This window comes from Aquila chrysaetos, chromosome 2, assembly GCF_900496995.4.
Source record: "Aquila chrysaetos chrysaetos chromosome 2, bAquChr1.4, whole genome shotgun sequence".
NCBI lineage: Eukaryota > Metazoa > Chordata > Aves > Accipitriformes > Accipitridae > Aquila > Aquila chrysaetos.
Window position 1 is genome coordinate 20053575 of NC_044005.1, and position 24249 is coordinate 20077823.

Here is a 24249-nt window from a genome sequence, read left to right on the forward strand (position 1 = left end):
TCAACTACATTAATTATATTTTATGTGTAATTGCAGAAGAAAAATTTTAAAATTATTTCTGCAGAGACCTCTTTATACCTATTACTTGCCCAGAATAAGAAAGTAAGTAGTTCCATTATTTCAGGGTGATTACTGAGGATGTGTAAAATTAAGCATCTGCATAAATCTGGATTGTATTTGTTTTGGGCTTGTGTGGCAGGGTTTTTGGTAGCAAGGGAGGGGCCGCAGGGGTGGCTCCTGTGAGAAGCTGCTCGAAGCTTCCCCAACTCCAAGTCAGACCCGTCTCTGGCCAAGGCCGAGCCCATCAGCGATGGTGGTAGCGCCTCTGGGAGAACAGATTTAAGAAGGGGAACCTGCAGCGGAGAGGGGAGTGGGATGTGAGAGGAACCCCTCTGCAGACACCGAGGCCAGTGAAGAAGGAGGGGAGGAGGAGCGGGGGAGGAGGGGATGCCCCTGCAGCCCATGGTGAGACGGCAGGCTGTCCCCCCCAGCCCACGGAGGGGAGCAGGGGAGCAGATGCCCACCTGCAGCCCGGGGAGGAGCCCACGCCGGAGCAGGGGGATGCCCCCCAAGATGGCCGGGACTCCATGGGAAAGCCCGCGCTGGAGCAGTCTGTGACTGAAGATCGGCCGGAGGCAAGGACCCAGGGAAGTTTGTGAGGAACTGCAGCCTGTGGAAAGGACTCACGCTGGAGAAGTTCGTAGAGGACTGTCTCCTGTGGGAGGGACCCCACAGTGGAGCAGGGGACGGGTGAGGAGTCCTCCCCCTGAGGAGGAAGGAGCGGCAGAGACAATGTGTGATGAGCTGACCCCAACCCCCATTCCCCGTCCCCCTGCGCCGCCGGGGGGAGGAGGTGGAGAGAACCGGGAGTGGGGTTGAGCCGGGAAGGAGGGAGGGGTGGGGGGAAGGTGTTTTAAGGTTTGGTTGTACTTCTTGTTATCTTTGTTTTGTTTTGATTTGTAGTAAATTAAATTGATTTTGTTTCTATCCCAAGTTGAGCCTGTCTTTTGCCTGTGACCATAATTGGTGAGTGATCCCTCCCAGTCCTTGTCTTGACCCATGAGTTTTTCTTTATATTTTCTCCTCATCCCAGCAGGGCCGGGGGGGGAGGAGTAAGTGAGCAGCTTCGTGGTGGTTTGTTACCAGATGGGCTTAAACCACAACAGTAGTTCAGACACTGTCTACAGCACCATCTATTTTAGGCACATTTTCAACAGAGAAATTCAAGACTGCTATTCAGACTCTCTCCCCTTTGCAGATACCTGACTTACTTACAAAATTCCTAGAGCCTCATTGTCCCTCCACAAAGTACCAGAAGCACCTACATAAAAGTTGCCATGAATACTCCAGAGCAACTCAGCCTGACTATCCAAACCTTGTGTTCCAGAAGTCATGCAAAAAGATGTCTAAACTCTCTTTGCATCTCTTGACTTAAATTTGTTGACTTTACTATGCACTGGCAATTATGAATTCTGTTCAAAGTACTAGTGGTGGTGCCTAATTTTATTGCATATAGTGGGCAATGACTGAAGTAACCAATCACCTGTGAAGTCAGAAGCTTCAACTCTAAGCCCTACTTGGCCACAGGGGGGTTTCAAGCATTGCTCTCATTCCCCAGAACAGTATCTAATCCACCAACTTGAACACAAGGCTGGGACAGAGCCTTTTCTGTCCCTTCTTAGGGAACCTGGACCACGGTGCCAACTATAACAGGAGAAGAAATGGAGCAAGGACATAAAGCTGCCAGGGAAGCTACTGACCATGTCACCTCTACTTTTTTAGTTTACCAGTATAGCAAAGTCCCGACACTGAGTGTCACCACTTATGAATGCTATTAAGGGGTCATCTTTCATCCCTGCCATAGGAAAATGAGATTCTTCGGAGGAATCTGCTCCTGGAAAATCTGCTCTTGTCAGCTCCTTAGCTTATCACACCAGACAGCTGGCTCAGGTAAAGTCCCCCAGGGGCTTCTCCAGAGCTCTGTCCTAGAAGAGCACTCTTCAGAAAACACAAGATCCAGTCCAACATAGCCTGAAAGCCTCAGTCACGCCTGTGTTGTCATCAGGGACAAGGTAATGGTCAGGAACGAATTAACAAGTAGACAATAAGGAAAGAAGGGTGAAAAAAAAAGAAAGATCAGGTGCAAAGTCTGTCGTTGTTGAAAGCAATTTTATATAAAGTCAAAAAAGCATCTGAATTAAACCATTCACAGCAGGGTCTGTTGGACTCCTGTAGTCATCAGACCCCACAGCTTTTCTGAGTCCTGAAACAAAAAAGACCCAGAGAGGCTCTGAGAGGTATATACTTCCTGAATGGACTAGTTGTAAACACTACATTCTCCATTTTAGAAATAAACTTATGAAGTTAAAAACCCTATTGCTACTGCTTCTATTTGACCAAAACTGAATTCCTGATTTTAGAAAACAAAGCCTAACCAGTTCATGGTATTTCAGGGTTTGACCTATCTTATAGCACTAATTGTGCAGTGTTTAATTATGCTTCTACTCTGCTGAGTATCTTTTTCTTTTACATTGCTTAGTTTTGTGGGATCTTGCATAGATTTACTTTTTTGGATGTCCTCTGAAAGGGCAAGTGCTAAAGACAGTACATTGCTAGAAAATCAGTAGTCATAGGGTTCAAAAGTCTTTGCTCATTCTTTTGAAATGGCTGTTATTCTAAGTACTTAAAAGTTGTATTTGATGTAACTGAGGCTTTTGCTTCTCTCTATCTGTAGGTCTTTTGATCACCTCCTAATTAATGAAGTAATGACAACCAATTATATTTACATCTAACACAAAGTATATTGTTTGTCATACCCACTTAACTTTCCTTTCTTGCATGCTAACACAATGTTGTAACCTTAACATTTTCTGCCTTTCTGCCTTACTGCTGCTGGGAGCATTAATAAGTAAAGTTATTCCATTTTAACATTTTAATTAAGTAGCAATTAAATATGAAGAGCTGAAATGTCTGCGTAACTCATCTATCAGGATGCTACTTCCAAGCGAAGTCTACAAAAGACTTAAAATGCATTAGGATTCTGTTGTTTTGCTATGGACAAAGCCTCATTAAAGCTATGAAAGGGAGTTACACACCTCTTTGCAGGGCTAAATCCATGTTTTATCACTGATTTGAGTTCTTTGTTCTCTGAGTCAGAGCCCTGCAAGAGCACAAGCCTCAGAAATGGTGGGGAAGGCCAAATTCACTTTCTTATGTTCACGTGCATCAGCACTGTCAGGTTTTTTGCCAAGGGGAACTTGAATTTGGCTCTGTGGTTAAGGCAGAGGTTTCTGACATCCTCTGTGGAACAAAAAAGTTTGTTTGTTTTCTCTGGATTCAAGTAAAATTCTGTTGGCCACTGTAGATGAACTTTACCGGGCAGAACAAACTGACTTCTTACCAAGTCCCATAATAGTTACTTGATGTGAAGAAACGCCCATGTTGCCAGATACTTGATTTGTTTCTAACTTTAAAAATAGAATATCTTTTAAAAAATGCAAAACAATAAAGGAACAAAGAAAGAAAATTAATTATATTCTAATTGTTTCTGTGTAGTGGAATTAACTAGGAATTTTCTAACAAAACATTTTTTCACAGGGAAATAACAAAGCATCAAACCCAAGTGGTTCACAGAAACATTTTGGTTTTGACATATTTTTCCCAAAACAGAAACAGGATTCTGACAATTGAGAAGCCATCTTCCTTAGTGGTCTGCTAAAGAGCCCCAGTTTCCTTGCGTGTGGCTGAGACAGCCCTGCTCTGTGGGTTGTCCAGTGACAAGTAACTCGTAACCCCAAAACAACCTGTTGCAGAGCCAGAGGTTCACGACAGCCCAGCTGTGCTGGTGGCTCTTGGACGCACAGTGTTCCTCAGGCTCCCTTTGGCATGGGGAGAAACTACCCTTATTCCCGGAAAAGGTTTCCAACTGTCCCAATGACAGAAACTTTCCAAAAACCACTCTCCTTTTTAGAGTCACCAAGTGGAGTCCTTGGTGCACTTGGCAGCATGCAGAATCCCTGACATTACATATCTGGCTGCTCCGTGTTGCTTTGAAAAAGGAGAAAGAAAAAGTATTCTTGCAGACAACATTTTGTATATGATCTGTAGAAACTTTTGGAGTCTCTATGCAAATGTAAGCCTGAACTAGCTCCATCAGGTCACCTGCTACCCCTAACTCCTTTGAACACGCTGCTACTGCAAACTGTCCTCTAGCACTATAATTGAGCACTAACACTGTGTCCTGGGACAGTTCCAGAGTCCAAGGGTTTAGTGGGCCAAACACCAATTACCAGCTAGCTCCTTTCTTGAATAAAGTTGAGCATCTGTTTTGTAAACAATTCTGCTAAGAAACCATTTTAATTTTATAATTTGGTCTGTAATTCTGAATTATGCAGGAGCACTGCAGAAATGAAGTCACAGATATCCTGCAGCCTAATTTACCTTTAAACGGTAGATAAAATGATGACCAAATGTTCGGATTTACAAGAGCTCAGATAAAGAGGAATACTCATAATATTCATTATTCCAGGTCAGAAGATGAAATACACCTGGAGTCAGGAGGCGACTGCCCCCTTAATATCCACCTCTTTGTGGCTGGTTGTCTGCACTCCATGATTTGGACATTACAGCAGAATATAGGGCCAGGGCTCACTAGACATTACACGGAAAATAAGGCTTGCAGAACAGAATGGAAGAATGAGGAAGAAAATATTTTTGCTGAAAACAAGTCCTTCCTCAGCTACAAGAGGCATAATCCCCTGGCAGTGGGGGAATAGTGGGCCAGATACTGTGGGCAGTAAGACAGATCCCGCATCCCTGGTTACAGGAGACTCTTACAGCAGCCAGTATTAGATAAACGCTTCTACATACTGCTTTGCTGAGAGCATCTTCCTTCTCACAAATCGCAGGCATCAATCAAGGCATGAGGCTTCAGTTCTTCCAGTTACATAATTTGGGCACGGCTCCAGTTAATAGACAGGATAACAGTCAAAACGGCACAGGGGGAGAAAAGGGGACTGCATTTGCAACCAAGACCCTATTTAAGATGAAAGGTAAATAAATGATGTGATTTTAATGTTTCAGCCCAATCACACGAGTCTCCCCTGCTGTGGATACTTACCGTTTTCCTGTAAATTCATAGCCCTTGACATTTATTCCTTTCTTCCACAGCTATTTTAACTTACAGCTTAGTCAACTTACAGCTTAGTCACCTGACCTTTCTAATACAACAGCAAGGCAAAAGCTGGCTTCTGACCCCCGCAGCCTCCTCACTGCAGACAGCTGTACCTCGGAGTGCTGGCCTGCACTGGGAGCAAGTGCTGGGAGTGCTTATAGAAGTCAGAGCAGCGCTTCTTCCCACCCATATTTCTCGCTTTGATTTTTCTCTGTGCCGATCAGGTGCTGATTCTCTGTCAACTCTAAGATATCTCAGACTACTACTTAAATGTGTTTCACGCTTTTTTTTTTTATTATTACTCATTATGTCAGGACTTGACATGATTTTGTCAGGATTGCAAACACTTGCCAATGCTCCCCCTTTAATCTGCCGGGGAGGCAATTCTAGGTATGAGACTGTTGTATCTCACAGCTCTAGCAGCAAATAAACACATCGGAAACTGAGCTGGTATTTTTGTATGCTTCTGAGCTGCTCATTTTCATGCTCGATTTGGGCTACTCCCTATTACTTCCTTCTTGTGCAACATATTCTGTCATGGAAAAAATGATCTGTTTGCAACTGAAAGTGCTGCTGATATAATGCATTGCTCTAAGAAACAAAAAAACCCCATAGATGAAGAAACACTACTTTAAGTCATTTATTCTAGCCAGCACTTGATTTACCCTAGTATGGGCAGCGTTACACCCCAGATAGTCAGAGACATTGCTCCACTGCAAGGGAGTTTTCTCCTGAGCAGCTGGGGGGGTGTATGCATGTGTATGGCAGAAGGATCATCCCAGGGACCCCACCGAAGCAGGTCAGTTTTGAATTCCAGCTAGGATTGCATAAGAGACTCTGAGAAAGGATGTCCCCAAAGTATGCAGAATCCATGACAGTTAACACACTTGTTCTGCCCTTTCCTCATCAACTTTGGTGACTGCTTAAATACCAATCTGACTGCCTCGGAGCAACATGACTCCTTAACCCTCAGGAGAATTTTCTGCCACCAAGGTAGGTCCTGTCAGTGGCACTCATGGCGCAGCTATAGCAGTGTGATTTAGATCTCTGCAGCAAGGATTGTGCAGAAATCTGCATAATTTTTTAAATCCTTAGGAAGGTTCCCAGCACACAGGGACAGCACAGGAGAAGGGTCTGAGCAGGACTGCCAGGCTGAAGCTGAGACAGAGGGAAGCAATGTATATAGAGAGAACATTTTTATTCTAATTAGGTTCCTAGTTCACATTAGTTCCTAGTTCAGGAAATTCTTACAATGGTCATAGGATGGGTCCCATGCCTATCCATCCATGTAGATGAAGTTTTAACTTCTGTGCTCTTAATTAAGGTGAGATTACGCAGATTGTAAGCCTTTGCCACAGGTAAAAGAAAACGCCAACCTTACCCACTCCAAGCAACTATATTTTCAACAAATGCTCTAAGTGATTAAAATGCTTCCCACTGAACTGGTGAGAAGAAAAATAGGCATTCCCTGTGTAAAATAAATGGACAGACACCATTAATGAATGGATCCTTTCATTATGTTAAAGATCTTTCCTATTCAGGAACTACAGATATGCCAGTTCGCAACAAAGCCTCAAGCTCTGAGACCTTAATGAAGAAATTAAATGCTGTAGGAACAAGCACCTGTGTGATGCCATAATTGTCATGTGTAAGGGACAAAATCTATCTCAGGACTCATTAAAGCAAGCACTCCAGGAACATGCAAGCCAAAAGATTTTGGAGCATAGCTTCATTGTTGAAATGCAAGTGTTTGTATTCTTCAAAACATCTGGAATACGTGCAAATGAGGGACAAAGGCATTTAGCCTAGATAATATTCAGTGGCACTAAAAGACAGCTGGATCACTTCAGTTTGAGCAAGGGGTAACGAGTAGCTGTGCTGCTGCTGAAGCTCAGCAGGTGACTCTAAGCCTGTGATCCTCATCCAAAACACTTGCCTGCCCACTGGCCCTTTACAGGGAGGTCCTTTTTCTGTGCAGTTGCCTTGATCATGTCTACTGGCTGCCTCCTCCTCATTTCTGCCTGCTCACTGCCCAGGCACCTGCTTTAAAAAGAGCGGTAATAGCCCGCTGACTGCAGCTTTGTCTTTGGGCATGGACAGAAGATTAAAAGTAGGATTTACGTCTTCTTTTCTGATGGGGTATTTAGGTTAATGAGCCTCAGAGGTAATGGGAAAGGAGAGCAAATACATAAACTAGTACTAATGGATGGTATTTTACAGTTTTTATTCAATGGGAGCAAAATTTTATTTTTAAAGTGCAAGTCTGCTCTGAAACATGACTGTAAAATCACCTAGTAAACAAAGCAGATCTGTTCTGTGTATATTTTGAGTCATGCCAATGTTTTCTTTAGGGTGAGAAGGCTCTGCAGACAGGTTGTATAAAACATTGAGTTTAGCCCCTCGAATGCTGGCAAAATAAAAAATTAATCCTAAAATTATCTGCCCTTCAGTGCAACAGGCTCTCCAAGATGTGACATAGACTTGTAGACTAAATAAAATGTTACTTCAAAAAACAGTATTTTGTCCTTGATTTGAGTAGCAAAACACTTTACAATCTGTATAAAGTACGCTGTGAAAGATGGCTTTTAAACTGATTGCAAACTCACCCACCTTGTTATTTACATGCTCAAGTTTAAACACATCAGGAAAACAGTTCCAAAGTTTCTGCAATAAAACTTCATCCAGTTAATTTCTTTTGCCAGTACCCTCCTGCATCAGCTCTTGAAGCAGGAGATAATTCATTCTGGGGGAGTGACAGAGAAAAAACATTGCTAACAGGAGCATTTCTCCTTATAAAAGCACAATTTGCAAAGCAGTAACCCAGCTCTTACTGCATAAATTACAAAATATTTAGTACCTAGTTATGACAAGCCTGTTACATGCTACCTCCTTTTCCTCTGCTTTTTCAGATTCCAGACCAAGAAATTGGAAGGAACAGATGTGGGGAACCTTGAAATTGTTACTAATGGCCCTCAAGAGTAAATGAGGGCACGCAAGAGTAAATGTTTTATTTCTTTGCAATACATCAATACTAATAACTTCTGAAACACATTTCCTTCCAAAATGATTTTTTTAAGATTATATAGGGGTGTCTTGTCACTGGCACTGAACTATAGCAGTCCTGCCATGAAACAAGGCTGTAATGTAACAGCAAACAAAATCCCATAAGGTATCAGAGAACAGCCAGAATACAGTGTCCAGCTGAAAACGTGGTGAGAATTCCTTTTAGGCACCCATACCAGGAGCTTCCAAATTAAAATATGGGCAAGGCTAAAGTTTTACTATTACAGAGGGTACCAGGACAGTTCTAACAACAAGGGGCTTTGGTTTACAGCTCATCTGGAAGGCAGTGTCTCTTTCAGTACGATGAAGTTTGAATTTGTGGTGAAGTAGCGCTTCAGAGGAAGGAATGACCAGTACTGCTCCCTGGAGCATGTAGGACAATCTTTCTCATTAAGCCACAAACAAAGCTTGCACCTGCTTACTCGATGAACTAGGAATATTGCAGCCTGAGATGGACGATGCAGACTCTAGTTCTTTGGGCAGATGAAAATTCCTATTTAAAGCATTATACTTAAAAGATGAAAGGAAGAAGGCCAGCCTGTATAACAAAATTAACTCCTACTTAGAAAAAGAGAGAAACTGGCCATTACAAAATATGATTTTTCTTACAACAAACAGTACCACAGTGCCAGTGCACAGCATACACGGAATGGAAAAGAGATGTGATATAGGGGGAATACAAAAGGAAGGAATAAAAAAAAAAGAATTATTCTGCAATATGAAAGAAAAGTTGCATTTAAAGTGAAGGTTCTAACCTAACAGCACTATCCTATTTATATTTTTATAGAAATAGCTTCAGAAAAAAATCAATTTCTGCTTCTAACTGGACTATAACATCTCCTTATTTTCAAAGCAATTCACGGAACATGCGGGTTTTGCTCTAACTAGCTTTAAGATTTTTGAGCTTGACTATATAAGTAACTTTATGTGTGTGTGTGTGTAAGAACACGGAATTGATATCATGCCTCCACCAGAGCATTATCCTCCACCAGACAGAATCAGCAAAGCTCAGCTGTCTGAACAGGCTACATCTACATTGCTGGCATGAATAAGAGAATCACAAGTACAGATGTACACAAGGAAGAGTCTGTTTTAGCAAGAAGGCTGGACAGCTGTTGCTGTGAAGTTCTGACTCATCACTGCAAAAGAGTGTTGCAGAAGAGTACAAAATGGATGCAAATACATGCTTAAAATAGAAAACTTTTTTAGTCTGCATCTTTGGTACATTTAAATTCAATGTTTTGCTACTTGTTTTGCTTTTTTACAATGTTACAGTTTTAGACTGAAGCAATACATACTTTCCACTTCTTTAGTTTTCTAATAGCTGAAGACTATCAGATTTTCAGCAGAACTGCTATTAAAAAGTGTCACTCTTAAAATAGCCATAATTTCTTCTGTGTGAATAAAATCACATTTGGCGTCTTATTAACATTCTTACTATGAGAACAAAACGACCTCAAACTCAAAATTGGTCTGAGGTTGCAAAAAGCCTGGGCTATATTTGCAATCAACGCACCTTCTGATGCATTGAATTTTCACAAGTCAAGAGGACTGGAACACTTCCATAAGCTATATTCTTCCTTCAGGGATGGCAGTGTGAAATCAATGGAACGCTTAAGCCACATGAATGCTATAAAAATCCCAGTGTTATAATCCTAAATATTTTTCCTGGCAATCTAAATTATATAATAGTATTTCAAAGACTACTATTCATATATAGAAGTAATTTTTTCATTTTTAATATTGCAACAATTCTGTTTTGAAGTATTTCTTACTGCGCTGAAAACGCTTTAATTTAACTGCTGGTGCATCAATCACTTGAACAAATGATTCACTTTAACAGCTGAAATAATTCCACTGAATAAACAGTACTATCCATATGAATAAACATAAATAGTAATCAAAGCCTTTATTTTCAGTATTTTATATCTTGACTAAACTATTCTAAAATTCAGTTAAGACAGTCAGCTAATATTGGGATTGAAGTTTGCAACCCTTCCTCCCAGCACTTATGATTTAATTAGCGCAACTTTCTCATTCTTTTTATATGTGGGCTAATCCAAGCCGAAATAATTATTTTATATTAATAACTATAATATAAAGCATTATTTGAACTTATTAGTTTTTAATCACTTAAGTCAATATAGTCTCTCTCATTTTTTTTTAACAATCTCACTATTTGGTATACCTAGACCCTCTTTATTCCTAGAATTCATCCACTGGACAAATTAAGACTGCTCCCATAACCAGCAAGTAATTTGTTTAAATTAGTGTTTTTCTTTTCTCCATCCAACTTATCCTACTTCATGGCATGTCTAATGTTCTCAGCCCTGATTAGGCTTTTGCTCTCAATTAAAAAAGTAATTTTCCCTCCAGGAAATAGGAAAACTTAGTACTGCATGTGTCACCACTTCAGTCAGAAAACCCTCATTTGCTGTGTGCTCCAATACATAGAATTAATCTCCAGCTCAGCCTGCAGCATGCTCCTCAGGAAACTTCTGGCTTGGAAAATTACAGATGCCTTAGAAGTAAGTATTAGGCAGAATTAGTAGAATTATAGCAGGGAGATCTTTTCACAAGGTAAGCTGGAGAGTGACCCGCCTGCAGAATGGACCCATTCTCCAGTTGGCCCATCTGGAGAAAGCCAACACTATCAGAGCTTTCCTTGGCCTGGTATTTGTATGCTCAGTCTTTGCCAGGTTGCTGCAAAAGCAGCCGTGAGCATGGCGCGTTTCCTGATCTACTCGCCCTTCTGCAAAGGGCTGCAGTGTAAATGGCTTGGGGATGGAGGCTGGGCAGTCCAGCGCTGCCCGCGATGTTCCTTCCAACGTTCATGGAGCGGACTTGCAACATTTCCTTTGGACACACAGACGTCCTACAAAGGTCCCTGCTGCATGTCACCTGAAGGACTATGTTCCATTTCCAGCAGTGTTTTGTGCAAAAAAATGCCTTGGCTTGGGAGTATATGGACTTTTAGAAAGTTTAATTGTGTTAAATCACTCCTGAATATAGGATTTGGCCATCCAAATCATTTAGGCCTTCCAGCAATTTCAGGTATCTAAGACTTATTAGCTGTTTGTGTTTGAAAAGTGGGATCCCACAACGGTGGCCTCAGCCATGTCCCACCCATACATGAAGGCAAGGTCCAGGCATGCCCAGCCACCCTTCCTCCCTTTATTTCCCCCCATCCCCTGGTTTCTGCAGGAAAGCAACGCAAGTGTAGAGCCCCAAAGTGAGCAACGGTTTATTTTGCTAGGTGTCTCTTTTCAACAAGTGGGAGATGAAGGGAGCAGTGGAAGGCACAGTGGAGAATATCCACTGCTCAGTTTAAATGGAATTTCATTGTCTTAATTCTCCATCTGCTGAGTATGGATAACAGTACTTTCCTTGTGCTCTTTGTCTCCAAGTCATATCAGTATATGTAACACTGGCAGAAGGAGGTACAATTAATTACAGCTGCCAAAATAGAGACTTCCAGCAAAGTCTTAGCTCCTTACAGGACCAAGTTCTTCAAAGTAAAGATCTGTTTATTTTTAGCTGGTTTTTGATGAATCCTTTTCCATTCCAGCAGCAGTAAAGATATTGTTATATCCGATTTCACTGCTTTAATTAAGTGCTTCTCAGTCCATGATCAGTTCTATTTTAGGCTTTTTTAAAGTTTATTTAATTTGAGATGTATACTAAGCAGGGTAACATAATTATGCATGTCAAAGCCTGCTTCATCCTAATATTAAAAAGTTGCTTTGATTTCCTGAAGGTTTAAAAAAAATAAATCTATGAAGTTCCATGTAAATTTAATTCTTTTTGTCTGCATTCTAAAAATACAAGTGAAAAATTACCAAAGAACAGGATTCTACATGCAGTGTGCCGAACACCTTGCCTTTTTTTTTTTTTTTTTTTTAGGGTAACATGGATAATGAATACATACCATCATAGAACCTAGGGAAAAAAGCTCTGGCAGAGGCATAAAAAGGTCATGTCATCCATTCACTGCCCAGTGATGGAATTAAAGATTCCAGGGTCATTCTTGTGGGTTGTCTGGTTAACCTGGGTATAAAGGACTCTGGTGATGAACCCTCTACGGCATTCCTAGGGAGACTGCACAACTGCTTCGCTTTACTTAGTGTTTGGAAGCTTTTTCTCATGTATAACGTGAATCTTCTTTGTTGCCATTTAAGCCCATTAACCTATGTCCGAGCTGCCATGCACTTAAGAGTGTTCAGTCCTTCCTGCATCATATTTTCATACATAATGTTCTCCCTCACTAATTCCCTTCTTTCAGCTGTGCAAGTTCCTTGATTTCTTCCAGTTTTTGCTTAAGTTCTGTTTCCTAGATGTCTGATGATACCAATCATTTCCTTCTAGACCCTGTTTCTAGAAGCGAAGCAGCCCAAATCTGAAAAATGTATTCCAGACAATGCTTCCCAGTACAGCATATAGTGGAAATTTGCGCTGCAATCTTCCTCATACGTTTCAATGTGATTTTAAAAAATTTTTTTACGAAGGCATAGCAACAGTTCTGTACCAGAGACAGGCAGCAGGCCCCTGCAGAACCCCATTTGAGACATCCTTCTATTCTGACAGTGATCCAGTGAAAACTAGTCAATGAATACAATTTCTAGCTGGTCCCATTGCTAATTCATCCCAGCCACTTTCCTCAGGTTGCTTATCAAATGTGAGGTAATGTCAAAAGTCATGCTGAAGTCAAAATATCTGATATCAGTTGCTTATTTCTTATCCACAGGGCTAGTTACCTTGTCATGCAACAGAATAGACTAAATTTGACAAGATCTACTTTTGGTAATTTCATGTTGAATATTACTTGACTTCTTGTTTCCATTTTGATGTTTACAAATAGTTGATCTGATTACCCATTCAAGCAATTTTCAGTGAATTAAGGTTAAGTTGTTTGGGATATAACTTTCTTTTTTAATTCCTTCCTGTCATCATCCCTTTTTTAAAGACCGGCAAAATGTTTGCCATTGTATGTTGCCTGGAATTTCAGCCCCTTCCATGAGTTGCCAAAGGGCTCCTTATTGCTTTAGTCATTTCTTTGAATATTCTAGAATGCAGTTGAGTTGGCTTAAATGATTTGAAAAGATCTGACAGATTTAGGGATTCTAATCTGTTCTTTTACTTTCTCCTTTATCACAAGTGTTAATTGTACCACACATCAGTGCAGAGTTGACCTTTTCAGGAGACTGATGCAGAAAAAGGCATTAAATGTTTCAGCCTTCTTGGAATCATTTGTTGAGAGCTCTTCCTCTTTTCTATACAGCAGACCAATATTTTTCTTAGTCTTTCTCATCAGTATTGTGCTGATGAATGAGTTCACATCACCCTTGATACCCCTTGCTAATAGGACCATGTTTTGAGAGGCTGGACTTTTTATTCTGTTCCTGTATTTCCATATTATTCCTTTTATTTGTCTTCACTGATCTTATTTTCTATCCATTTTCTATATGCTTCCTTCTTGTGACTGAAATCAATAACCAACTTAAAATTTAGACATTTTGGTCTTTTATTACAGTTCCTGTGCTCCTTCTACACTTGGATCACTTGAGCCAGCATAATTCATAACTTTTGTCCGAGAAACTGCTAGCCTGCCTTAACTCATTTTTTCTTTAGTTTTGGGTCCTCTACGATAGCACAATGCAGATCTCCGAGTTTATTAAAAGTTTTGCTCTTGAAATCTCCTGGTTTTCTGTTCCTTCCTCCCTGTCCACTAAAGAATAATGAACTCTGCCACTCTGTGGTCAGAGAAGTTGCCTTCTGCCCTTCCATTGAAACTAGGCTAGAGTCAAATCCAGAAAGGTCTCCTCCTAAGTTGCTTCTATGTTTCAAAAACTTGCCAGAGAACTTGTGCTCATGTCCCAGAACATACACCTGTAAATAGATAAATCCCCTATTATGATCAAGTCATGTCCTGAAGAATCTTGCCAGCTCCTCACAAAAAAACTAATCCCAATCTTCTTGAGAAGGTGTAACTGATAAAATTATTTTCTCTACAGACTTCAGAGTGGTTTTAACTACTTACTGATCTCGTTTAAGAGAGAGAGAGAACCTAGGGCAGAGAAGTTATAGTCAGTGTTACCAACAGTGGCATGCCAATTTGGTTCTGCTACTGCCTAGGTGCCCATCTTTAGATTGCTAGGGTGGGATTTATTTCACCTAAATTTCAACACCAATAGTATAAATATCTACCTTTGGACTTGGCACCGCAGCTGTTTTTTTCCAGTCAGGGGAGAGGAACAGACACATTATGACATACTAATTCCTCTGACCTATTTTAGATATCTTCTGTAAAATTAGATGACTTGAAGATCACTTGAAGACTCTGGCACTAACAGAAGTAAGAAAATTTACACAGAAGAACTGCCCTGGCCTTTCCCATAAGCTTGTGGGTTACAACCATGTGGTTTAACCTTGTGTTTTAACCTGTATCCAGGAGAGAACATGCTAGGCTATCACGCCTGTACCTTTTTTAGATCTTGCTTTTAAAAGGATTTCCAGGTTGATTTAATTTTATACTTCCTTTCTATTACATGGTTTGCTTTGTTTGAAGATTTCTATTTTGTTCTGCGTATAGCAGAGACGGGTGGCCATCCTGTCATTATAACTGCTGTTCTCCTTTTCACATTTTTTCCTACATCTTTGCTTTATACAGATCTGTCATAAATTAGAGAAAGCTTTCAGTAAGATATAGTGAACCATTCACATGAGCATGTAAGTCTTTCAAAGGTGGGGAAAGTCCTAATTTACTAACAGATGCAGTCCTAAGCTGGTAGCAATTACAAATTAAGCAAGTTGACAGCTACTTGGTTACCTCTGTAAAGTAAGTAAATGGCCTCAGTTTACCCGCAACGTCCCTAAAGCATCAGCCTAAGCACCCCTTATTGGCAAACACGGAACATGGGGCAGGGCGGGGGGGGAACGGGATGGCGGGGCAGGGCAGGGCGACAGAGGTGAAGAACAGGAATGAAAAGTGAAGAGCCTCTTGCTGTAGAGATGCCTTTCCTGAAGCACCCTCCCAAGCCCAAGGGAAGGGAATCAATCCCATCCTCACTCTCAGAGCACACACGTCTTTTAGGCTCTCAGGGCTACCAATGCAGGAGTATTACAATGCATTTTTAAAGATGACCTATAATTAATGAAAGACTTTTTTATATACTCTAGACAAAACTTTCTTCTCAAAGTACCAAAATGAGAGAGGAAACATTCTTCCCTTTTTTTTTTTTTTTCACTCTGCAAGCTCCCTGCATGTCAAATAAACCTTGTTCTTTGCTGCCTCTGATTTCATCGTTTCTGGCTGCTGTTTCCTCTTGTTGGCACAGGGCAAGCCTTGTTGTTCCTCTTTCTTTTGTAGCTCCACTTTTAAGACATTTACTGAGTGAGATATTTTTTATCTTTAATTAAAATCCTCTTTGCAGTTCTCTTAATGTAAATGCTACAGTATCTGGAAAAAAAGTTAAACCCTGTTCTGTTCTATTTACACAATGAAGGCCAGCAGGATTGTTTCAATACCTCCTGAAAAAACAGCCTCCAAAGCAACCAGTGTAGCAATTTTTTTTCATTTTGTTTCTTGTCTATCTGTGAAATATTTCAAAGCAAAATCTTCCCTTCTAAATATCATCTCCTTGTTCAGCGTTACTTACTCAGCCAGATGCACTTTTCATTTTTAAATCATCACCATACAGTTGTTGATACATTAATTACTGCAATGACATTTTTATGAAGCTGTTTCTTGTACACTATTTCTGCTCATCAGAATTCCTGGTTTTCTGCACTATGAGATCTTTGAATATTTTGTCATGGTGGAAACTAAGTATCATTTTTAAAGTATGCCAAAAGGGAAAGGACAGTAGACATGATATGCAGTAACCTGTATTCCACCTTTTCAGGGTACAAGTGGAATACACTTGTCAAGTCAGAGACTGCAGGATGTGGTAGATTGAAAGGGAAAGAGAGAATGGGTGTCACACTAACTCAAGCAGTCATGACCTGCATTGATATCTGGGGTATTCCTATCCCTCTGGTCACTCTACAATAGAAGAAAGCAGGGAAACCATCAATATGTTACCTTCAACAGAGCTTGTTGGAACTAAATATTTTGGTTTTAATTGTTTATCTGAAAGAGAATCTGAACAGCCTGGTGCAATCTTTGCACTCCTGCTGATGAGTATGGCAAGATGACAAAAAGTACTTTACATTCAGGAGAGGACCCAGAGGCTTAGTGGCTCCAGGGATGTAATCTAGTCCTTGCACGCTCTGGTTCTGTACATCGTACCAGGGTGAAGGTAGGTACCTCAGAAGGGTATCATCCGAAACAGCTCCCATGCTGAACAAGGAGATCTTCATAGGATTATCTCCATCACTGACAGCACCCTTGGTGAAAAGCATCTTGGAATCAGTAAAGGATCCATAAAACTGAAAATTAATTATGTACACATCGCCCTCCACTAAATGAAGCGTTCATCAAGAATAGCCAGAATGTGAGAGCTGTGTTCAAAGCAGGGAACCAAAACCCAAACTCCCCTTCTTGTGGCAGAACTTTAATCACTACGGTTTTATGCAACAGCTGCATGCCACTGTTTTTAAGGAAAAGAGGGATCTCTTTAAAATAAAATGTATAAGGGGTTGCATTCCGGACAGGATTCAGGGTCTTGATGGTGTTTTCTGGAGTTCATGTTTAGGCAACTGACGTTCAGGGACAAGAAAGACAGTACACTCTATGGGCACAAAAATGAGCTCAGCCTCTCTGAGTCAAAGAATGGTTCTATTCTTGCTGTTGGGCTGGATAAAGTGAAGCAGAGAGATGAAACTTACACTTTATTAATGAATAAGGGGCACAACTAGGAGCATAACTAAAAGCACTGACTTGTATTGCTTTCCTCTAAATGGTAGAACACACTTGCTGCATATGCACAACTTTCTTGAAGTGTTGGCTCACCAAGAAGAATGAGAAGACCAGAATCTATGATTAGAAAAATCCAGAAACTGAGTGAATCTATGAAAAGCAAAACACTAGTTCCTGTGAGCTTATCTCATTGTCCCACCTGGGATTACAGGACGCTGGTTATGGCTCAGTGGCTAAAGCAGGTTGTTTTGAATTATTAGGGCTGCTTGCAGCATGAACAGTATTTAAAGAAGAAAAATGTTAGCTAGAAGAACAACGCACCTTGTACTGTACAAGTTAAAATAGTTCAAGCATGGTATGGTTAGGTGATGGCACATCCTTTGGCCTCTGTGACACCAGGAGTAAGCTTGGCCCTTGGCCCCAGGTGGAGCATTCAGTGCAGTTGCCACCCTTTGTTCACTCTACATATGGTAAAGACAGGGTGATCTCAAGGCTACAAGCAGTAGCCCAGCTCTCCGGTTTTAATGACCTTGGTGGTTTGCTGGGCATTATCCCACACGCACTTCTTGTTTTGCACTGCTGTAATTCCACCCAATAGTAGGTACTGCACTTACGCAGGTGCAAATGAGGAAACAGGCAGTTTCTCTGACATTGATGAGCACTCCCTCCTTCACTCCACGACAGACTGCTGTAACATGGACAGTGTGGCTGTCTCACCCCATGCAGATTTCTCCATTAGTAAATGACGGTCCCATCAGCAACCCTCTCTAGGCTGCTTCTAGGAGGTGACTCCTTCTACCTGTTCTGTACGATATGCTGTGTGGTTGCTCGTCACTCTCTATGGTAAAAATCTCACCCTTTGCTCCAGGAAATTCTACCTCTTGGGCCCAGGTGATGCATCAGTGGACAAATCTCTTTTCTCACCTCACACCAAGACTTTACACTTCCAGCCCAACATCCTGCAGCTTCTTGCAGAGAGGAAGGATGCAAATTTTGACAATTTCTCCAGAAAATGTATCTCGTTTTGTGAAGATGGTATCATTTCCTCCTTTGCCTCACTGCTTTTAGACAGTTCACACAGAAAAGACAAGAGGCAACAGGCACGAATTGAAATACAGGAAATTCCATTTGAACAAGAGAGAAAAACCTTCTTTTACTGTGAGGGTGGTCAAACACTGGCACAGGTTGCTCTGAGGGCTTATGGAGTCTCCATCCATGGAGACCTCCAAACCCTGACAGGATGCAGCCCTGAGCAGCTGGCTGTAGCTGACCCTGCTTGGAGTGCAGGGGTTGGACTAGACGATCTCCAGAGATCCCCTCCAACCTCCACCAGCCTGTGAAAAGGGCAGCCATATCATATGTCAGTTTGAGGAGTTGCTTCAGGCTATTCCTTTATGACAAGATACATTTTATTCCATTTACAGTGAAAATAAACAGGCTTTACTCGAGATCATAATACGGGCTGGGGTGGGCATAGGTGTTTTTCTAAAAAAGAAAAAGGAAACAAAGTCCTTTCAATTTTCTTAAGTTATTCAAAGAAAAACAGCTGTACATGAGATAAAGGTGTCTTGATGCATTGATAAATTCTTCGTTTGATGCAACTGAAGTCAATAACAGTTTTTTCCAATGGTTTCAAAGAGCAGAGGAGGATCTAGATGCCGCAAATATCCCAGTATGCTAACCCTCTGTATTGCTCAAGGGTAGTAGTGGCCACCTGTTTCCAGTGGAACTGGGGGTGCCCAGGTGTCTGTCACAAAAGATAAGCAGTGATCCAATGCGCAGATCTTCAAAACACATGGGCAGCAGTTCCCTACCTCTTGGAGGCGCTACTGTCCCAAGGTACCACAGAGGTCCTTAGACGTCAGAGTGCCTGCTGACGATTGCAACCCTTACAGTCTAATGCTGCCAAACACCCAGAGCCTGCTAAACGCTGTACCCCCCTGTATAAACCACATAAAGATTCACTGAAGTGCAAATGGGGACTTAGATCACATTTTACTTTCTGGTCTGCAGGATATTTTATTAGCCTATGCAAAGTGGAAGAGTTTCAACAGAAAAGACTGAGAGTACTGGCTTGAAATTATTCTCTAGACCAGTGATCAGGGCACTCTACTGAGACACTGGGATGTTGCTTCAAGACCTTGCTGAGAAATAAGTTGTTTTGATCTCTCACATCCTGAGACAGTACTACTACCACCCGATTTCTAGGCAAAAGGGACACTACATTATGTGACAAAGGGCTGATCGGAAACCAGAGTGGGCTTTTGGAGGAGCCCACTACACACATGTGGGCTCCTCCCTGTGGGTTAGAGTTAGGCACCTGCCTTCATGGGATGGAGAGGCTTTGTCCCCACCTTCCTCCTTGGGGTCACCTCCTGGCTAGTCTAGGCAGGTATTTGTGGCTACCTTCTTACATTTCTAATGTTTCCGCTTACTGTATAGGTAACCTTAGTGCTGGATCACACTAAGCAAAAGACACACCAGAATATAGGATTTACAGGCTGAGCGTTGATAGGAATGAACCCTTTTATGGAACAAATTCTACATCACTAAACTGAGAAAAGACAAATTATTTATTTTTTATTAGTTCAGCTCTGTTTAGCTTTTTATTTTCTTGACAAATGAAAATAGGCTAGTTATATTTAGTTTTGACCTCTTGACTAGATGCGCCAGTATCATGCTCCGATACCTATGTGACAAACATTTTGTGTGAATCTTAATTAAAAAGACAGTATTATTCCCTTAGATATTGCAAAACTCTTCTTTCCTCTGAAAGCCAAAAATACATGATGGTATTTCTTTCTAGCTAAAGTACTGGAAGTAGCTGGTGCTACAGGTAATGTTTGAGTGATGCTTTAGCAGTATATCAAAGTGGCTAAGTTTGCCTTATTTACTGCAGAAGAAATAAATTTACTCTGGTGGAGTAGCAAAATAATTTCCACTATGCAAAAGAGAAAAAAAATAATATAAAGTACAAAAGAAATAAAAGATGATTGCTTTTACAACAATTTACCTGCTAAATCAAAAGCTTCTATACCAGCACATAGTACTGAGTGGAGAAGGTTAGATGATATCAGGAACATGCCATAAAAGCACCTACTCCTGAAAAAGTGCTTTTAACTGAAGGCACCAAATTTTATTTAGCTGTAGAAATGTATATAGCCAGCAGAAGGATAGACTGAAAAAAGCATGAAATAATCCTTTCACTTTCCTCGGAACTAGCAAGGTTGCAGCTGGAGTAATATATTAATTCTGGACAACGTACTGGGGCATGAAAGAAGACGTGGACCATTTGGAAAGGGCTGAGAAGAGAGCAAAAATATTGATATGAGATGTGTAAAACAAAATCTATTGTTAGGACCCCAATACGGTTGACAAAAATAAGCATGTGGTTGCAGAGCCTGCAGGAGAATGCTTTAAATTACCAGTTCAGCAGAACATCTAAGCATAGTTCTTGGGTCTTACAGACTTACGGTGTAAGGACACAAACCACTCAAATCTTGATGCCCTGAGGAAATATAAAACTGTCCCGATGACATCTTTCACAACAAAATTAACTCCAGACCTAAGAAACTCAGTGCTAGGGAGAGGTTGAGCAGAACCACTGGGAAATGTCAGGTATTCTGCAAACTGCAGGACAGCACAAACTCTCACACGTCCCACGTAAAGCAAGGCATCTATCTCAAAACTCCTCTTCAGGGAACAAGTGTTAATGGAGATTTACTGAAGATTTGCTGTTGGTAGTTGAACAATCATTCCTCAGCGTGCGTTTCACATGTGGAGGGAGACTGATGTGAATTGGAGATACCATGACTAAGATTCAGTGACCCCATTTATCACAATGGTAAATGCGCACAAGATTGCCTGTCTTTAACTAAAGCGAGCTCAGTTTCTCCGGGGCTTTTAGCTGTCCGCAGCTGCCTGAATGAAGCCTTTCTGTTGACGCCCATGGGGTCCCAGGGGTGCTTATGTCAGTTCCTGGTGCTGTCCCTGTTCATCTTAATGTACTCTCGTCAGCCCCCTCGGAATTTCTATTCAATATCACCTTCCCCGAAGGCTCCTTCAACCTGAATAAACTTGGGCTTATTCACAAACGAAATAAGCAGCGCCCACTGACTTGCTGGTTCTGCCTCCGAAAGCCAGAAGAGCAAAAAGCCGAGCGGTTTGAAAGCCAGTCTTTCCAATTTGTACACTTCGGAGCTGGGCACTACAAAATCTGTTTTATGGTTCTTGCTAAGACCAGGCTAGATCCTCAGAAAGGTCCCTTCTGGGCTTGCAGCCTACGAAGCCACCTACCTCCAGATCTAAGACTTGCTACAAAAAGATTTCCCAGAATGTAAAGACATACAGCGTTCGTTTAAAGCTTTCGGCTTTGGGTGCGACTGTTCCCTCACAACGTCTGCCACCGCATGCCGAGGCCAGGTTCCCCCGCGCAGGCAAGCGGAACTCGCGGGGAAAACTGTGGCGGCCGGTGCCCTGCCCGCCCCGAGCACGGCGCCCGCGGAGCGAGCGGCCGGCCGGGCTGCCGGCGCTCGGGCTTCCAAAGGCTTCTGGGGCGCTGCAGGGGAGAGCGCGCTCCGCAGGCGTGGCGCCTCCCGCGGCAGTGCCTCTTTGACAGCAGGAGGGAGGAAAAAGAGCAGCGAGGAGACGGGACCGTGCCCGGCACCGGCACGAAGCCCGCGCCGAGCCCGCGGAGCCGGGCGAGCAGAGAGGGGGCTGCGCACCTCCGGCCGCCCCCGCCCTCGCCCCGCCGCCGCCGCCGCCGCCGCCCCGTCCCCCGCCCGTCCCTCCGCCGCCGCCGCTGGCGGGTCCCGCCGCTCACCGATAGTGGAAACGACGGTGCCCACGAAGTAGAAAGCGCCGGTGAAATCCCACCGGGGCCGGATGTCATCGACGCGGATGCCGGCCACGCTGGCCTCCTCGTACTCCCGGAGGAAGTGCCGGAGCTCGGCGCGGCTGAGGTTGTGGCGCCGGGTGAAGTTCTCCAGCCGCTCCTCCCAGCGCTCCTTGGCCTCCCGCTCCGTGGGCAGCTCGATGGCCGAGAAGACGGCGGCTCCGCACAGCATGTACAGCACGATCAGCACCGCCAGCAGGAGGAACCGCGCGTTGTCCGCGTTCAGGCGACCCGCGCTGGAGCAGCAGCCGCCGCGACACGCCATCCTCCGCCCCGCGGGACCGGGCTGCCGCGCCGCCACGCTACGTCGGGGCCCTCCCGCCGCCGCCGCCGCCGCCGCCGGGCATCCCGGCGCCGCCCGCCGGGCGTGCGCGGGGCCGCGGCCGCAGAGCTCAGGGCGCCGCGGAGCCCGGCGGCGAGCGGCTCTCCTCCCGGGAGCCGGCCGGCACCTCCGCCCCGGGGACAGGGCGCTGCCCCGCCGCGCCCGGCACGGCCCCGCGGCGGACGGGCTCCGGGCTGCGGCGCATCCCGCGGGCGAGGGACCCGCCCGGCCCGGCTCGGCTCGGCCCGCAGGGGCCCCTCAGCCCCGCCGCGCCCCGGCCCCGCGCCGGGCTCCCGTCCCCGCCGGTTTCATATCCCCTTCTTTCCCCCGCCCCGAGCACGTCGGAGCGGGGCGCGGGGACAGGCACCGCCAGGCGCCTCCTGCCCGCCGGGGGCGGGGGGCGAGGCGGGACCGGCGGCAGCTCGCCCCGCCGCCCTCCCCCGCCGCTCGGTGGGACGCGGCTGCCCCCGACCCCGGGCCGCCGGCGCCACGGCCACCGGGGAGCCGCGGGCCGGGCCGGGCCCGGCCCGGCCCCTGAGGGAAGCTCCCCTCAGCAGAGGCGGGGCCGCCGCCCCCGAGGGTCGCCCCGCTGCCCCGGGCAGGGCTAGGGCGGGCCGGGCCGGGCCGGCACCTGGCAGGTCGGGCCGCCGGAGGGCGGCTGCCCCCGGCCTCCAGCCCTCAGAGGGGCGGGGGGCCGCCCCCCCCCGGCGCCCGCGGCCTTCCCGCCCGCGGGGGGGGGCCGCCGTCCGCCCCGTCCTCTGCCCAGCCCCGGGCCGGGGGGCGGAGGAGCGCCGTGCCGCCCAGCGTAACGGGGCCTCTTGCGGAGACCGGGCGGAAAAATCTGCAGCTGATGATATATATGCCCCTGCTATCAAAGCAAGATAAATTACTCCCTTTTGCCAAAAGAGGGCACCTCTTTCTCTACGGGCCCGGTTACTGATTGCCTTCTCGACCAGTTCTCACATCTCCGTCTTCCAATACTGGGCAGTCGAGGGGAAACTGTGTGTGGAATACGGAGGCAGCTCTCCAGCTGCCGTGTGGTTTAAAAATGCATTATTTTCAGGGTCAAAGAGCTCTCGATCCAAACCTTCTGGAAAAATCATTGTTACTATAAAAAGAAAAACCTAAACTCAGCAATATCTGGCAATTGCTACAGTGCTGAATTCTACTTTAAAATAATTGGGGGCTAGAATTCAACTCTGTAAAACATGCTAGTATATAAACGCTCTTTCTTTCAGTGAAAGAAAACCTACATATATTTTATTTTAGAAAGCAGGTTAATAAGGTATTACTACAACATCTCAAGTCGTTGTGATAGTTGTAGGGATTGAGCGCACCCTCAGTAAGTTTGCAGACAACATCAAGCTGGGAGGGAGGGTTGATCTGCTCGAGGGTAGGAAGGCTCTACAGAGGGATCTGGGCAGGCTGGATTGATGGGCCGAGGCCGACTGTATGAGATTCAACAAGGCCAAGTGCCGGGTCCTGCACTTGGGTCACAACAACCCCACGCAGCGCTACAGGCTTGGGGAAGAGTGGCTGGAAAGCTGCCCGGTGGAAAAAGACCTGGGGGTTTTGGTCGACAACTGGCTGAATATGAGCCAGCAGTGTGCCCAGGTGGCCAAGGCAGCCAACGGCATCCTGGCCCGTATCAGAAATAGTGTGGCCAGCAGGAGCAGGGAAGTGATGGTCCCGCTGTACTCGGCACTGGTGAGGCCGCACCTGGAGTACTGTGTTCAGTTTTGGGCCCCTCACTGCAGGAAAGACATTGAGGTGCTGGAGCGTGTCCAGAGAAGGGCAACCAAGCTGGTGAGGGGCCTGGAGCACAAGTCTGATGAGGAGCGGCTGAGGGAACTGGGGTTGTTTAGCCTGGAGAAAAGGAGGCCGAGGGGAGACCTTATCGCTCTCTACAACTGCCTGAAAGGAGGTTGTAGTGAGGGGGG

The 24249-nt window shown here is 44.4% G+C and overlaps 1 protein-coding gene across 1 annotated transcript in view; it reads right to left on the reverse strand.

Annotated features, from left to right (window-relative positions):
* The window catches only part of KCNK13 (potassium two pore domain channel subfamily K member 13), an 81952-nt gene extending 59631 nt beyond the window's left edge, over nucleotides 1-22321 (reverse strand). Inside the window, exon 1 of the mRNA XM_030005104.2 lies at nucleotides 21916-22321. Within this exon, the coding sequence (XP_029860964.1) occupies nucleotides 21916-22252 (337 nt within the window). The 5' untranslated portion in view covers nucleotides 22253-22321. The remainder of the gene's footprint in view (nucleotides 1-21915) is intronic.
* Nucleotides 22322-24249: the final 1928 nt, after the last annotated feature.